The 15,629-nt window shown below is 34.9% G+C and overlaps 2 protein-coding genes across 13 annotated transcripts in view; one reads left to right on the top strand and one right to left on the bottom strand.

The window, feature by feature from the left end:
* The window catches only part of LOC125678553 (neurofilament heavy polypeptide-like), a 34,764-nt gene extending 31,813 nt beyond the window's left edge, over positions 1-2,951 (bottom strand). For 6 of the 12 annotated variants that reach the window (XR_007371554.2, XM_056155532.1, XM_048917096.2 and 3 more), the window contains exon 1: positions 2,803-2,938. The gene's annotated coding sequence lies outside the window, so the exon portion shown is untranslated. Of the gene's footprint in view, positions 1-903; positions 2,727-2,802 lie in introns of those variants that run through there. The other 6 variants (XM_056155534.1, XM_056155539.1, XM_056155533.1 and 3 more) reach the window with 4 other exon arrangements.
* LOC125678555 (UPF0462 protein C4orf33 homolog) lies at positions 2,620-13,963 on the top strand. The gene is made up of 6 exons (XM_056155540.1): positions 2,620-2,730; positions 3,496-3,655; positions 6,840-6,897; positions 9,406-9,457; positions 9,636-9,826; positions 13,839-13,963. Exons 1-6 carry the CDS (start codon positions 2,728-2,730, stop codon positions 13,939-13,941), a joined length of 567 nt encoding a protein of 188 aa, XP_056011515.1. The 5' UTR covers positions 2,620-2,727; the 3' UTR covers positions 13,942-13,963.
* The last annotated feature ends 1,666 nt before the right edge of the window (positions 13,964-15,629 follow it).

Below are 15,629 nucleotides of genomic sequence, written 5' to 3'. Positions count from 1 at the left end.
TGCATTGCCTTGAATTTCAAAACAACAACCAACAATATTCATAGACGTTTAAATTGATAACATTTGGATGAAATAAAAGTACTAGTATTCCAAGAAATTTTAATTTTTACAGGAATTGAATGGAGACAGAAAAAAATATCTCAATTTTGTGACAAAATTAAAGGCAAATAACTCACTTTGGCGTGTGTTCTCCCATAATCATGTCCATTACAGTATCAATAACATACTGTTGAACTTGTCAAAATGTAAACTGTTTTTGAAAAACTGTGGCAAAAAATCATGGCTTTTAAATGGAGTATCACCACCCCAGCAATTCATACCTGACAGTCGGTCAATATATCGCAAGAAAATTACAAAAACATCAAAAGGGATCAGTCCTCCCCTTGAAGTTAGGTTATGCTATCTATAGAATAATTTGAAATTAAATATCAACTAGATCTACTATTAAAAATATTTTGACTTCATGTTTAGAATTTTTGTTTGATCTGTTTGGTGGAATGCCAACCATTTTAACAGGACGAACTGGAAACTGTTATTTCATAGGATTTATCAACCTGTCTAGGAAAACTATAGGCACATGTCTACTAAGATTGAGACTAGAAAAATGCAAAAAACAGATTAATTTTTGCATATAGGAACAAATTCCATAGGAACAATTTTCAAATGCATGTGCGAATTGCATTTTCTCAACATTTTTTATTTGATCTATGTGGCCCATCTTTATACTTTTCTGGGCATATTTGGATGTCTTTCCTTTTAGAAAGTTATTGAGTCTGTAAAACTATCTAATGAAGCCATGGTAATCTTCTACAGGTCTGCAAACTATGGGAAGAAATTAACCCCCCAAAATTAATCTCCAACAATCACTTTTTGTAATAAAATCTATTTATGAGCAAATATTACTTGTTATTAGTGAAGTAATCAGCTGAGCTTCATTTTCCTCGGTCATGTGTTAGTCATTCCATCCATAATTCATGGCAGAAGACAAAGAGATATAGGCTTTGTCAAGATGTTCAATATATTCACACAGTTCTATATCACGGATGCACTCCATCTACAAGAATCAATACTGGAGGCACAGCTTGGCCATCTGTGTGCATATTCATCTCTCTGTCGATTGATACTAAATTCTGTAGACTTATACACTCCTTAAATATATTTCTAGTCTGCTTTGATTTCAGAAAAATCTAAAATTTCTATAAATACTCTGAAACTTAATTTCCACTTTTTAACCTTGGAAAGTATGGTATCATTATACATGTATATCATCATCTGATGCATCTATCAGGTTTATGTAAGTTTTAAAAGCAAATTAAATTGGTCATTTTAAATTACAGGATCCACAGTGTTGTTTTTGAACATGATGAAACACAATATCCCCTACTGTGATCATGTTCAGTTTTAGCATCCTTGACCTTGATGATTTCTGAAGGAGGGGAGTGGGGGGCAACATGTGAAAAACATAGTGATTTGGGGGTGGGGGTGGGGGGGTGGGGTGGTAGGATTTCCGGTCAGGCTTGTAGATCCCTGAGACTGCACATGCTATTCTCCCTCTTTCCTGCGGATGCTGAAGGCAAGCAGACATGCTTTGTAGAGTGCAGCACTATAGTTCTCATATGCGTCTAGTCTTTGTAAGTTGTCTACTACATATTCGTTAATATGTGTCTTTGTAAATGTTTTTCTGGTGTCTCTGGTTTATAGAAAACACTTTATTGGCATTGCAGGTAGGATATTATAGCCAACATTCTCAGCAATTCTGGGTACCAAATCTATTTGTGGTGAAAGGGGGGTGGGTGGGGGGAGCACCCCTCCTCCATCTAATGATGTTTAGCATTCACATAATATTGTCATTGACCTTTAAATTCACCAAATGTTGTGACCAGGTTAAAAAGTTGCAGACAGATTAAAAACAATAGCCCCCTCCCTTAAAAGGGCTTCAAAATAAAAACAATAGCCCCCTCCCTTAAAAGGGCTTCAAAATAAAAACAATAGTCCCCTCCCTTAAAAGGGCTTCAAAATATTTTTTCCATACATATGTGATGTAGTAAATTTATATATTATTTTTGGGATTCTCATATAGAAAAGTACAGTACATATGAGGTGATTGCATGAAATATGTTATCAATCATCCCACAATACTCTATATCTTTAAAGGGAATTCCAGTAATCTGACTCAATCCACACCGTTACAGATCTAGAATATCTAATATTATCAAGCTTTGATACCCACCTATCCCTTTGTAATTGTATGGCAATAAAATACGTTCAAACTCATCTAGTATACAAATTCAGGAAAGGATCAAGATAAAAAGGTTTCCATGTTAACATTATAGCATGGCTTTTAAGTTTTATACTTTTAAAAGGATATTGTACAATTCTATTTTTCCATCTATATGTACTGCATTAAATAGTAAGTCATGTACGTTCATATTGTATGGATTTACGATGCATAACATCTACGATATAAATAAAAATTAATAATCAGCACTCCAGAAATATAACTAGTGTAATCTGTCATAGGGGACCATGTGCCGTGAATTGTTATACTGTTCACATCATTTCACATCATAAAATTTATATATACCTGTACAATAACTAAACTCATTAGGAACCCAAAAATGCATCCATTACACAAATGAACAGATACATGTCAAACTGTTTACTGTGTACAGCGTGACCGTCATTGACACCCGTCAGGTGTGTGTGTCCCACAAAGCGACAGGTGTGATGGTAAGTTGTCAGGGTCCAGGTGGTCAAAATTTAAAACCGAAAGTAGTCACCTACAAAGTCATTTACACTCACCACTGGCAAAGAGATTTCATGATCGATCCTTCAACATGTCATTGTATCATTCATGCACAAGTTATTGTTTTTCTGGTGAACCACAACAAAAATGGCGAAAATTTCGTGGATGTCACGTGACTTTAAAGGGGCACTTGTAGGCGGTGTCTGATTTTTCTTCGATAACCAGTTTGGAAAGGTAGAGTGTATGTTTATACCTTTAAGAATGTAAAAGAAAATATAATATATTTTTTTATTATGATCGTTCCCCTATATCAATATCAGAATCTTAACTGCATTAGTTACACGTTTACAGACTGTAACGTTACATCCACACAAATAAGCATAATAAATAAACAGAGTTATCTTCCTTGACTTTAAAAATATTTTGCATTCGAGGATTTTTCATCTTCGGGATTTTTAAGATCATTGTTTTTGTCATGTCGATCTGTCCGAAACTTTAACTTTTAAATACTGTAATGTACTGTTTTGTAAATACTATATGCTATGTATGATAATATTCTAATCAACCCAAGCTCTGATATTAAATTATAATTTCTTTTTATAAAACAGTGATAAATACACAAAATTTATAGATTATACATTGTAGTTTAAGAATGCTATTCAAATCAACACCAAGTATAGAATTATTTTAACAAGATTCTTTACCATTCTTTTTATAATAGTTTTCAAATGAATTTTAACATAACAAAGACATGGAATGGATCAAACATAGACCACCCCCCAGTTCAGCTTGCATTCTTAACTGCAGAAAATGGACTGAACATGAGAGTAGAATCCACTTTTTTCAATGACCCAGGAAATCCTGGAGGAGAACCGGGTCAACCATTTCAGAACTTGTGGGATTATGAAGGTATTCAATATATATAGAGAATATGCTGTAACAGTTCAATTAAAATTACCTTGCTTATTGGAAATGAGAAATATCACTAAAATCCAATATATAGCAAGATATTTTTAAAAAATGATCAGAAAACTTGCTAAACGTTAACAGATACAGGCCCGTAGCTGCCTATACGCAAGTACTACACATCATTTTTAGAGAGAGAGAGAGCTCTGTCGTTAAAATATTTGTGCCTAAAAAATTGCTTTGTTTTATGTATAGTTCTGATTTATAATTTAATCAATATTATAACGCCAATTCAATCAAATATAGTCCCCTTTTGAATTTCAAATGATCAGATATGCACTCCAAAAAAAAAAAGGGGGGGGGGTGATTTCATTCGTAAAAACCAGGAGCTTCCAGGACCTCGAGTCGGCCACAAAGAGACTAGACCCTTTGTCGTACTTTACCTACACATCATTTTCTTTCTGGATGTTATACGCGCCTGAGATATAGCGTTAGATACGGCAATACGCAACCGTGTTGTAAAAGGGATAAAATGCCGAGTGAGGTTCGAAACTGCATATTCGGTCCATTGACGCGTCAGTCTCTGCGATATCACGTTAAAAAACACCCGCTCCCGACATCGCAAAACTCTTGGCAATCCACGCTTCAGACATCGTGAAACGCTTGGTAATCGACGCGCATTTTGCTTGAGGATCTGGGCGAGAATTATTCTCTTTAGAGAAGTCGAGAGGCATAAGCTATGCCACTCGACTTCTTTAAAGAGAATAGGCGAGAATACGTTCTCAGTGCCCCTTGCTTGTCGTAAGAGGCGACTATAAATGGGGCGGCCTTCGGATGAGGCCCCTTGTTATAGCAGGAGTGGCACGATGGAGATCCTTCCCTGCTTAAAGGCCGTAAGCCGTAAGGCTTAAATTTTACAGCCCTTCACCAGCAATGGTGACGTCTCCGTATGAGAAAAAAATTCTCGAGAGGGGCGTTAAGACGCATCCGATATCGCTAAACGCTTAGCATAGACGCTCCTGTTATCGAAAAAAGAGTGGGTCGTGTAACTCTTTATGTGCCAACTCTCGATATATAGAGAAACGCTTGGATAGAATAGTTATGCACCTGGGGCGGCAAGTGGCTATGGTTTGGCATTTTTGTCAGCCATATATATGGAGCGCCAAATTAACATAAACTCAAATAATTGAAGATATCTTCAATTATTTGAAGATATCATCAATTCAATTATTGCTCTCTTTAATTGAATTAATGCGCGCAATAAATCAATTGTTGCTCTTATCAAATGAATTAATGCGCACTTCAATTCAATTATTGCTCTCATCAATTGAATTAATGCACGCATCAATTGAATTCATGAGAGCAATAATTGATTTAATGCGTGCATTTATTCAATTATTGCTCTCTTCAATTCAATTGATGAGAGCATCAATTGAATTAATGAGAGCAATAATAGATTTGATGCGCGCATTAATTCAATTATTGCTCTCTTCAATTCAATTGATGAGAGCATCAATTGCGTAGAAATATTGCTCGCAATAATTGATTTAGAGCTCGGTATAAATAATTTGATGATCTCTTAAATTCAATTGAAGATATCTTTAATTATTTACAATGCTTTTGTATAAGGGATTAATGCGCGCATCAATTCTTTTAAAGAGAGCAACAATTCAATATAAAGAGATAATTAATTCAATTGTGGATATGTTGAATTGAAGGTATCTTTAATTATATAGTTGCTCTCTCTAAAAGAATTATTGCTCTCTTCAAATGAATTAAAGATATCATCAATTCAATTGAAGAGAGCAATAATTGAATTAATGCGCGCATTAAATCCATTATTGCTCTAATCAAATTAATTAATGAGCGCATCAATTCAATTATTGCTCTCATCAATTGATTTAATGCGCGCATTATATCAATTATTGCTCTCTTCAATTGAATTGTAGCCCGCATCAATTCAATCGTTGATATCATTAATTCATTTTAAGGTATTCAATGTATAATGACCATATTTCATATCTAATAAATGGATGGTGGGATATTTGTAATCATGGTATCATTTTGAAGGGTTCATCAAATAAAAATAATCCACCATAGGAACTTTCAAAATTTTGTTTACTGCTTGATTTATTTCACCTAGAATTTAACATTGAAGTATATGGGAAAAGCATGTTTTATTACAATATTTTAAAAACAAATTTTATTTTCATACTAATCTCTTTGTAGAAAGTTACATACACTTTCTTTTTATGAATTTATGAAATAAAATTAATCATTGACCACACACATTTTTAGAAAATTAGATTTTTTTAAAATTTTACAAAGGGCAGACAACTCTTCCAAAAAGTCTTAAGTGCAAAAAGATCACCTTCTAATCATTTACCAGTCATGTAAATTTCATCTGCTTCACTTTCATCATTATTTAACAATAAACTTTTATGTTGATCTAAATCCTTCAAAATTGTTCATTATCCTTTCATTATACATGGAATACCTTAAGAGATCATTAATTCAATTAAAGCGCGCATCAATTCAGCTGAAGAATTAATGCTATCATCAATTCACTTAATGCGCGCAATAATTCAGAATTGAAGATATCATTAATTATTTGAAGAGATCTTTAATTAAATTGTTGCGTGCATCAAATGAATTGATGATACCTTCAAATAATTGAAGATATCTTCAATTATTTGAGTTTATGTTTGGCGCTCCATATATATATGGTTCCAAGTAGCTGGCCGGAACCTTCAACTAATGAAGATGAAGCATGGTTCAGTCGTAGTCAGCAGTTTAAAACTGCTGAATTACACTGTGTAGGTCACATTGATTGACAGCTAACTATAGGACCCGTATCAACATGAAAATGTCTTAGTTTACAAGTTGGAACATATCTTAATTTCCCCCCCACCTGCTCCCCCACTCGAAGTACAGGACCCAGCTGCGCGAAGGCTAGTTTATTATATATATCAGTTAACTTGTCATTAACTCCTATATTTATTTGACTTTAATTAGACTTAACTGACATTTGAATTTTTTAAACTAAAATTGATACAGGTGGACTATGATAATATAATGATTTTCTTCTTTTTGGATCCAGAGTTGGTCTCTTTCTCAACCCCAGTAATAGGATCATAATGCGACATGATACACGCTACACATATCAATGAATTTTCATCTTTTTCAGTGGTTGAGGCGTTTTTTCTGAACGATAAAAATCAGTATCTGGAAGTCGAATTGTGTCCGTAAGTACCGGCTTAATTTATTGCTAGTTCATGTACCCACCAAATACACTGCTAGTTCAATAGATGGTTTTCATATGACGTATTTTGACCCCGAGTTATTCCCCTTGGCCGCCATCTTGTAGGTCAAACTGGTGGATTTTCCTCTTTGGGCAACCAATTTCAAACATGTAAGGCAGAAATATATGGGGGGGGGGGGGGGGGGAATCTTTGCAATATTGCAATTATGAAGTAAAAGATGCATTAACAAATGTATATTAATAAGAAAAACAGTTTATCTCCACCTCAGTGACCAGAGTAACAAGGCGGATTTGGGTTGAATAATGAAGGAATCCGGGCATGTTAACCTACAATATGGCGACCAATGGGAAATAACTCTTGCTTAATCGCTTCGATGGAAAACCATCTATTCATTGCTAGTTTATGTATGTGTAGTGGGGTAGCTTTTATCAAAACGTACCTTTATGTGAAAACATCCTTAAATTTTTTTCTGAGAGAGAGAGAGAGAAAATCCCACCATTTTCCCCCATCATGTAAAAGTTCAATTATATACCTCTTAGCTTAAGGTAATGTTGTTAGACAATTTCAGACCCAATTCAAAAATATTTTACAGAATTGATAATTAATGTTGCATATTTAGGACATGCATGCATGTATTGTTTATAAAGGCCGTGTGCTTTACTTATTTATTTCGATTGCGAACGCTCGACATCTTATCTCGTTAAAATCCAATTATTTCAATATGTAGACGTTTTCTTTGTTGTCAAATTTTGTAGTTTAGTTTTAGTTTGCTTCTCTATTTGGTTTTCTTTTCTAGTTAATTATTCTATCGTCTTTAACAAGGGACAGGTCGTCCCGAAAATTTGACAACTCACTGTTGTTCGTGCCGTTGGTCATTTTAGTGCTTTTTATATTTATAGGTTATAGACTTTGTATGGGAAAATATGACGACCGAGTTTTTTGGCGCGTAGACGGACCGAGCTTGCGAGGTCCGTTCGCGACAAAAAACGAGGTCGTCATATTTCCCATACAAAGTCTATAACCTTTTTATTATATACTTTCAATTTCATTTAGAAACTAACAATAATTTTATTTTTAACAATAACTTTATCGGTTTAACTGAGTAAAAGATGAAAAACACGAAAAATTTGAAAATTAACGGCGTAGAAATTTGATTGTGACGTAATGTTTGAGGGCCGGAATGTTTCTGGGCATATATCGTGTGATATATGCCCGCAAACTTTTAAAGAAAAAAGAAGAGATGAAATTGAAAGTATATAATAACTTTATTTATTTGACCTCATATCTACTATTAGATCCGACACTTTGGATGTTGAGTGTTGTTGGTTTTTAGTGCGTGCGTGTGTGTGTATCCGAAACACACATACTTTTTTCATATCTGTATACACCGGGGTCGGGTTCAGACAACTTTTGAATAGTGTTACAACACAGTCATCTGACGTTTGGACCCACACTCCCTTTGATCCACCCCTTTCAAATGTGTGTAACAAAGCTGATACATTCTGTAATTGCGTAAATTCTATGTTTCTTGGACTGCATTTGTTTTTTGTTTTTGTTTTTATTTTATTTCATTTTTATTTTTTACACAGGTTTACTTTATTACTGGTAAATACAGTGTATACTATGTGACTAAGTATCTAATAAAAGCACAAAATGACATTTGCGTATTAAAGGGGAGGGGCAAATGGAGTGTGGGTCTAAACGTCAGGTGCCTGTGTGTTGCAACCCGAAATACTTTTTTCCGTTATAAGAAGGGCGAGTGACAGGCCCTACTAAAATAGCACAAAATGGCCTTTTTTGTTAAAAATCGTTTACCAAAATAGAAGGGGGAGGGGTTAAAGACCACTCTGGATCCGCTACTATTTACTTTGTATTTCGTCATATGCAAATTTTTATATGAAATATGAGAGAATATTCCATTTAATTAAAATTGTACATCCACAATGTAGTCATAATAATATAATCAGTTTTATTGTATTCACTGGCCGGTGGCAGTAAAAACAAAATTTATAACATGACAATGACAATTCCAATATTTTTCTAAGAATATTCTGGGTGTTTTTCTTAAAGAATGCAGGGAATTTAGAGGTAATAGTGGGGATCTTGTCGAGGATGAAACCCTAGCTCGAAAATAGACAATTCAGTGCTGAAGATCTGTATTAACGTGTGGGGAATGATGCATTGTATCCATATGATATTAAGCTCCTTTCTTCCCAAAATAGATTGTTGAATGAGTGATGTTCGTTCAATCCAATCAGGATTAGGTCTTTTGATCCGCTCAGGTGAAGTGATCGAACTATATAAGCGGAGAGAGATGGGTGGGTGGGTCTAGAATATAATGCGCCCGTTTCCCCCGGGAGAGGGGATCATATTAAATTTGATCCATGCAGTATCGATATAAATACTGAGCTAGCTAGCAATATAAAATGTATCTAAACCTGTAATCAAAATCCTTTTACATAATTTCAATTGAAATTTTGTTATTTGTAGGCATGGCCAACACATCGTCTTATTGTTAAAAGGATTCAGAGACTGTTTTGCTGTGAGTTTAACGTTTTGGGTTGTTTTTATTTCTTCGAATTGACTAACTCTGAAAAAAATATTTATTATAATAACGACCTATTTTCATATTATCTACCCTATCTTTATTTTTAAAAGAAAACTGAAAACATCCACGACAATACAAAGTGTTATTCCAAATATGGTAATATCTTTTACAGGACTTGTTACCAATGAAATATAATTCAACAATTAAAGGGGATACATGGGAAGGAACTGCAGTCATACCTTCATCCTACTTTCCTCCTAACGTATCCAAATTTAATGCTTACGCAATACACGGCTCGGGATCCGCAAGAACATACGAGGCATTATATCCAACCTTTGAAGGCAAACATAGCGGACCTGACTTGTAAGTAAGATAACCATCCCCCCCCCCCCCCCCCCCCCCCCCACACCGCACACATCATATCAGTTTTGAACCAATTTATTATACCCCCCGCAACAAGTTGTGGGGGAGGGGGGGGGGTATACTGGAATCGGGTTGTCCGTCTGTCTGTCCGTCCGTCCGTCTGTAGACGCAATGGTTTCCGGACTCTAAAGCATTATCCTTTCCACCTACCGTCACCATATCATATATATGGACTACCCATGGGATGAAGATGTTCCCTATCAATTTTGGGGTCAAAAGGTCAAAGGTCAAGCACACTGGACATCGAAGTAGCAATATGGTTTCCGGGCTCTAAAGCGTTATCCTTTCCACCTACAGTCACCATATCATACATATGGACTACCCATGGGATGAAGATGTTCCCTATCGATTTTGGGGTCAAAAGGTCAAAGGTCACGCGCACTGGACATCGAAGTAGCAATATGGTTTCCGGGCTCTAAAGCGGTATCCTTTCCACCTACAGTCACCATATCATACATATGGACTACCCATGGGATGAAGATGTTCCCTATCGATTTTGGGGTCAAAAGGTCAAAGGTCACACGCACTGGACATCGAAGTAGCAATGTGGTTCGCTTTGTCATGCCATTTGTTTTTTACACTCAAAAAAGAGGTAGTTTATACCTATTACCAACACCCTTTGGGAGATTGAGGTAAGCGGGGGATATTCTTAGTGAGCATTGCTCACAGTACCTCTTGTTTTTGATTGGATGTTAGAAAAATCAAATGTTACATTAACATTAAAGGCACATGAAGGTGAAGATAACTACTTTTTTCCAATCTCTCACCAGAGGGCGTATTACGCTGCGCTACAACACCTCTGTCAACGTCTGAATGTCAAGATTCTTGGCAAAACTTATTTCTACCTAGTACATAATAAAGTATGATTTTACAAGTTTTAGTGTTTATGGAGCGCCAAATTAACATAAACTCAAATAATTGAAGATATCATCAATTCAATTATTGCTCTCTTTAATTGAATTAATGCGCGCATTAAATCAATTATTGCTCTCATCAAATGAATTAATGCGCGCTTCAATTCAATTATTGCTTTCATCAATTGAATTAATGCGCGCATCAATTGAATTAATGAGAGCAATAATTGATTTAATGCGCGCATTAATTCAATTATTGCTCTCTTCAATTCATTTGATGAGAGCATCAATCTAGTAGAAATATTGCTCGCAATAATTAATTTAGAGCTCGGTATAAATAATTTGATGATCTCTTTAATTCAATTGAAGATATCTTTAAATCATTTACAATGCTTTTGTATAAGGAATTAATGCGCGAATTCAATTAAAGATATCATTAATTCAATTGTGGATATGTTGAATTGAAGATATCTTTAATTATATAGTTGCTCTCTCTAAAAGAATTATTGCTCTCTTCAAATGAATTAAAGATATCATTAATTCATTTGAAGAGAGCAATAATTGAATTAATGCGTGCATTAAATCAATTGTTGCTCTCACCAAATGAATTAATGCGCGCATCAATTCAATTATTGCTCTCATCAATTGATTTAATGCGCGCATTATATCAATTATTGCTCTCTTCAATTGAATTGTAGCGCGCATCAATTCAATTGTTGATATCATTAATTCATTTGAAGAGATCATTAATTCAATTAAAGCGCGCATCAATTCAGCTGAAGAATTATTGCTATCATCAATTCAATTAATGCGCGCAATAATTCAGAATTGAAGATATCATTAATTATTTGAAGAGATCTTTAATTAAATTGTTGCTGCATCAAATGAATTGATGATATCTTCAAATAATTGAAGATATCTTCAATTATTTGAGTTTATGTTAATTTGGCGCTCCATAAGTGTTAAGCTTAAAATCTTACAATAAGTTCACAAAAACAACGAATTCCATGATTATTCTAGTATTATTGGATGAATGAATATTTATATAAAACCTTTTAATTCGCTCAGGTGTCTCATATTTACCAGCTTCTGCGTTTATAAAATTCAGACAAGTGTTTGATTTGCTTAGATATGATCATTACAGTTTGATATGCTAAGTTAGTTTTAGTACGTTTTGATATGATTTTTAGACGTTGACAGAGGTATTAGTGGAGCGTAGCGGGAACGATAACTCTGGGTAGAGATTGACTTTTTTTCTAGTTTGTTGGATCTCAGCCAATCAGAAAGCTTGAATTAAACACCTTCGTTGACCGTTTGTTTCATTCAGTGATTCTGAAGACCATTTGGAACGAAATGAAATCCAATTGAACTGTATAACGTTAGAACATTTGACACAAAATTCCTGATTGTAAACCCTTCATACAGGGTGATCCAAAACATATGTTACACTTTTAAACTATTATAAAATTTTAATACCTTAAATTACAATCATGAAATTTACAACATATAACAAAAAGGATTTAAATTTTTTGTCAATGCATACATTTGTCACAGCTTCCTTATTAATCACCAAAAACTTTCTTCGGAATAACATATGTCATTTTACAACATATGTTCCAAATGACGTCCCTTTGTCTTTAACATTATTTGAACACGATTTCTGAAGTTTTTTACCACAGCTTTACATGTATCAACAGAGATTGATCTTATTTCTCTTGTAATTGCTGTTTTTAAGTCTTCTGTTGTTTGTGGGGAAGGAGAGTACACTCTGTCTTTTAGATAACCCCACAAGAAGAAATCGAGGGGGTTCAGATCGGGGCAGTGCGGTGGCCAAACATTTGCGGTACGATAAGAAATGTATTGATCACCAAACGTGTTGTCAAGCCACTGAAGAACAAAACCTGCAGTGTGTGGCGTAGCACCGTCCTGTTGAAACCACACATTATCGAAATTTGCAACTTTTCGTCTAAGAGCTGGTAGAAATTTTGATTTCATTAACTTTAAGTATAGTTCAGAATTTACCGTCACTGCATCGCCTTCGGTGTCTTCGAGGAAGAAAGGGCCAATTATTCCGCTTGAATTTAATGCAGCCCATACAGTAACTTTCTCTCAGTTAAGAGGTTTTTCCACATAAAAATTAGGTTTCGTCGAACCCCAGAATCTAAAATTCTGTTTATTGACAACATTATTAAGATGGAAGTGGACCTCATCGGAAAACCATATGGCATCTGTAAAATTTTCAGAGTCGGGTCTACTTAAACTCCAATGGGCAAACTCTAAACGACTTCTAATGTCTGTCTCTTTTAAATGCTGCATCACACTTATCTTGTATGGAATCAATTTTAAATCAAATTTGAGCATTCTATGAATACTAGATTTGCTAACGGTGCCATTCAGTTCATGCAATACCCATCTAATTGATTTTTGTGGAGTTTCAGTAATAACTCTATCAATGGCATCAATGTTCTCTTTGGTACGGGCACTCCTTGGTCTCCCAATACCAGAATTGCGTCTTGTGTCATTTGTGGTGCCTTTAACTTCAAACTTCCTTACAAGTCTGTAAATTAGCATTCTGTTGAGCACTTTCATTCCAGGATGTTGTTTTCTCATGGTTCTAATGACTAAAGTAGCAGATTTACACTCATAGTAAAGTTTGACAATTTCTGCCAGCTGTTCACATGAAGGTTCCATCTTGAAAATGTGATGACGTCATTATGACGTCATAATTAACTGACTATTTAACAGAATTTCCCGAAATTTTGTCAAATAAAATTTATATTAATACACTAGATGTTGACAAAATATCTTTGTAATTGCTTTTGGTTTGATAAAGTTATAGATTATTAAAAGTGTAACGCATGTTTTGGGACACCCTGTACTTTGGATTTCAGAGAGTGGTTTATACTACATAGACAATGAAGCCACCGTTCCTAGGTTGACTCTTCGCATTTCTCTTGTATATACGTATACCCGTCTCCCATTCTAAAAACACCATGAATATATTATAGGTTATTCAAAGTTTTAATATCTATAATTATGAACGAAGGTTAGATATTTAATTAAAAGACATGTTATATTTTTCATGTCTTCTTTTTCAGTCACCGACTTGAATATTTCCAGAAGATTGAGTTTCAAACTCTATTACCACAAAACTGGACATCGGATTACTATTCCAATGAGTGGCAACCAGTGTTACTTTAAAAAATAAAACTGCCATAATGTTCTTCATTTTTTTTGCTTTTAACCTAGGAACACGTTCCCCTTTTATCTCAGCTAAGAGACAGAACAAAAATATTTGTACTGCAGTGTTCCCTAAAATTTCAAATGGATGGTACTTACATAACAAAATTTCTCGTCATCTATCACTTCATTTACACATTAAAAACCATTGGGCTTTTTCATCGCTGTATAGTACCATAGTATAGTATTCCAGATGGCGAAATCGTGTCGCTTTTCACTGCTATTGTAATGCTAAAACCATGTTATCTCTTTAGATTACAAAATACTTTATGAAAATAGATATCTCTCGTTACACAGATTAGTAGGATTTCTTTGCTAACGAGATATCTCTTTTGATAGAGTTAACTTTCTTTTCAGTAGAGATAAATTGAATTTTCTATCGACCAAAGATTTCTGAAGATATGTATTTAAAATAATAGCCTGGTTGAGAGAGCAATTTTGTTGGTGATGTACTGGTTTTAGGTTTTTATTGGCTGGTTATTGTACATGAATGTGATCGTTTTGGCCAATGGCAGACCCTGGCGGGAATTTCGTGTCGTTTTTCAGACCACGTTTGTATTTCATGAAGTATGTCTGCGTGAAATGTCCAGTTCATTTAAAAAATGAAGTCTATTTCTTAAATGACATCAATATATGCAAGCATCCTCAAGAAATGTACATGTAGAATAAAGTTTTCGTACGCTATGACCCACAGGATCACACATGGGGGGGGGGGGGGGGGGGGGCTAAATAACGAGATCTAAAATTATATAGGAGTAAATGTATATGGGAAAATGCCATTTATTTAAGAAATATTCTACTATATGGGGTGCAAATAGTCAATATAATTTGCAAGCATCCCAATGTAGTGTATATTCATATTTGCTCACATTATGACACATCGGTTCATGACGGGGTAATAGTAGGGGTTTAACTTTTCACATCATAATATAAAGGATAGTTCTGATTTCTCAAAAATGAGGGTAGAATATGATAATTTAATCTGCAGGACTCCTTACGTAGAATAGGTACACAGTACCATGCCCCAAGTGGCCAGGTAAAGGGAAGGGAGAGGGGGTCATAACTGGTATTTAACAGCTTTTTTAATGGGGCTGTTTTACATGTGGTCACTGCAACCGTCCAGTTGAGCGATATAGCCCATGTGCCTTTTCCTGAATTATGTTGCTCCTATTTATATTATCAGCAAAGTGTCGGGATTTCGAAATGTACCTTGCACTTGAAGTGTTACATAATCGTGCTCTTCGGCATAACTTGTAAATATATATTTTGTTGCTCATATGTTTACTGCAGTACATGGAAAACTCGGATGGATTTAAACACCACCAAAAAAAAGGGGGGGGGGCACAAAAACAGTCGCCTGTACAAGTGTTTGCATTGACATAGAATATAATGAATGGAATGATCAAGCCCTCCACGAATCACTAGCTCCTGGTGATTAATCATCCGTGTTTTCTACTTGCAAAACAAGAAGCCCACGGGCTACATTGATTACCATGATAGCAGTTGCATTTTCCCCACTTTATTTGCTATAATTCCACCATAGCTCGGTCATGAACTACATATAGGCGGGCGATGAGCAAACCTCAAGCTGTAAAACTCATGTGAGTTAAGCACAGTTACTCTCCACCCCTGTCTTTCTCTGTCAGTAT

This window comes from Ostrea edulis, chromosome 2, assembly GCF_947568905.1.
Source record: "Ostrea edulis chromosome 2, xbOstEdul1.1, whole genome shotgun sequence".
In the NCBI taxonomy this organism is placed as follows: domain Eukaryota; kingdom Metazoa; phylum Mollusca; class Bivalvia; order Ostreida; family Ostreidae; genus Ostrea; species Ostrea edulis.
The sequence above is the reverse complement of the archived record's forward strand: the minus strand, read 5'-3'. Positions and strand labels throughout refer to the sequence as shown.

Bases quoted from the DNA above. Each gene is read 5' to 3' on its own strand.
- LOC125678555 (XM_056155540.1), top strand. The intron at 6,898-9,405 runs GTAAGTACCGGC...TGTTATTTGTAG, and splicing joins CTGGAAGTCGAATTGTGTCC to GCATGGCCAACACATCGTCT. The intron at 9,827-13,838 runs GTAAGTAAGATA...CTTCTTTTTCAG, and splicing joins AAACATAGCGGACCTGACTT to TCACCGACTTGAATATTTCC.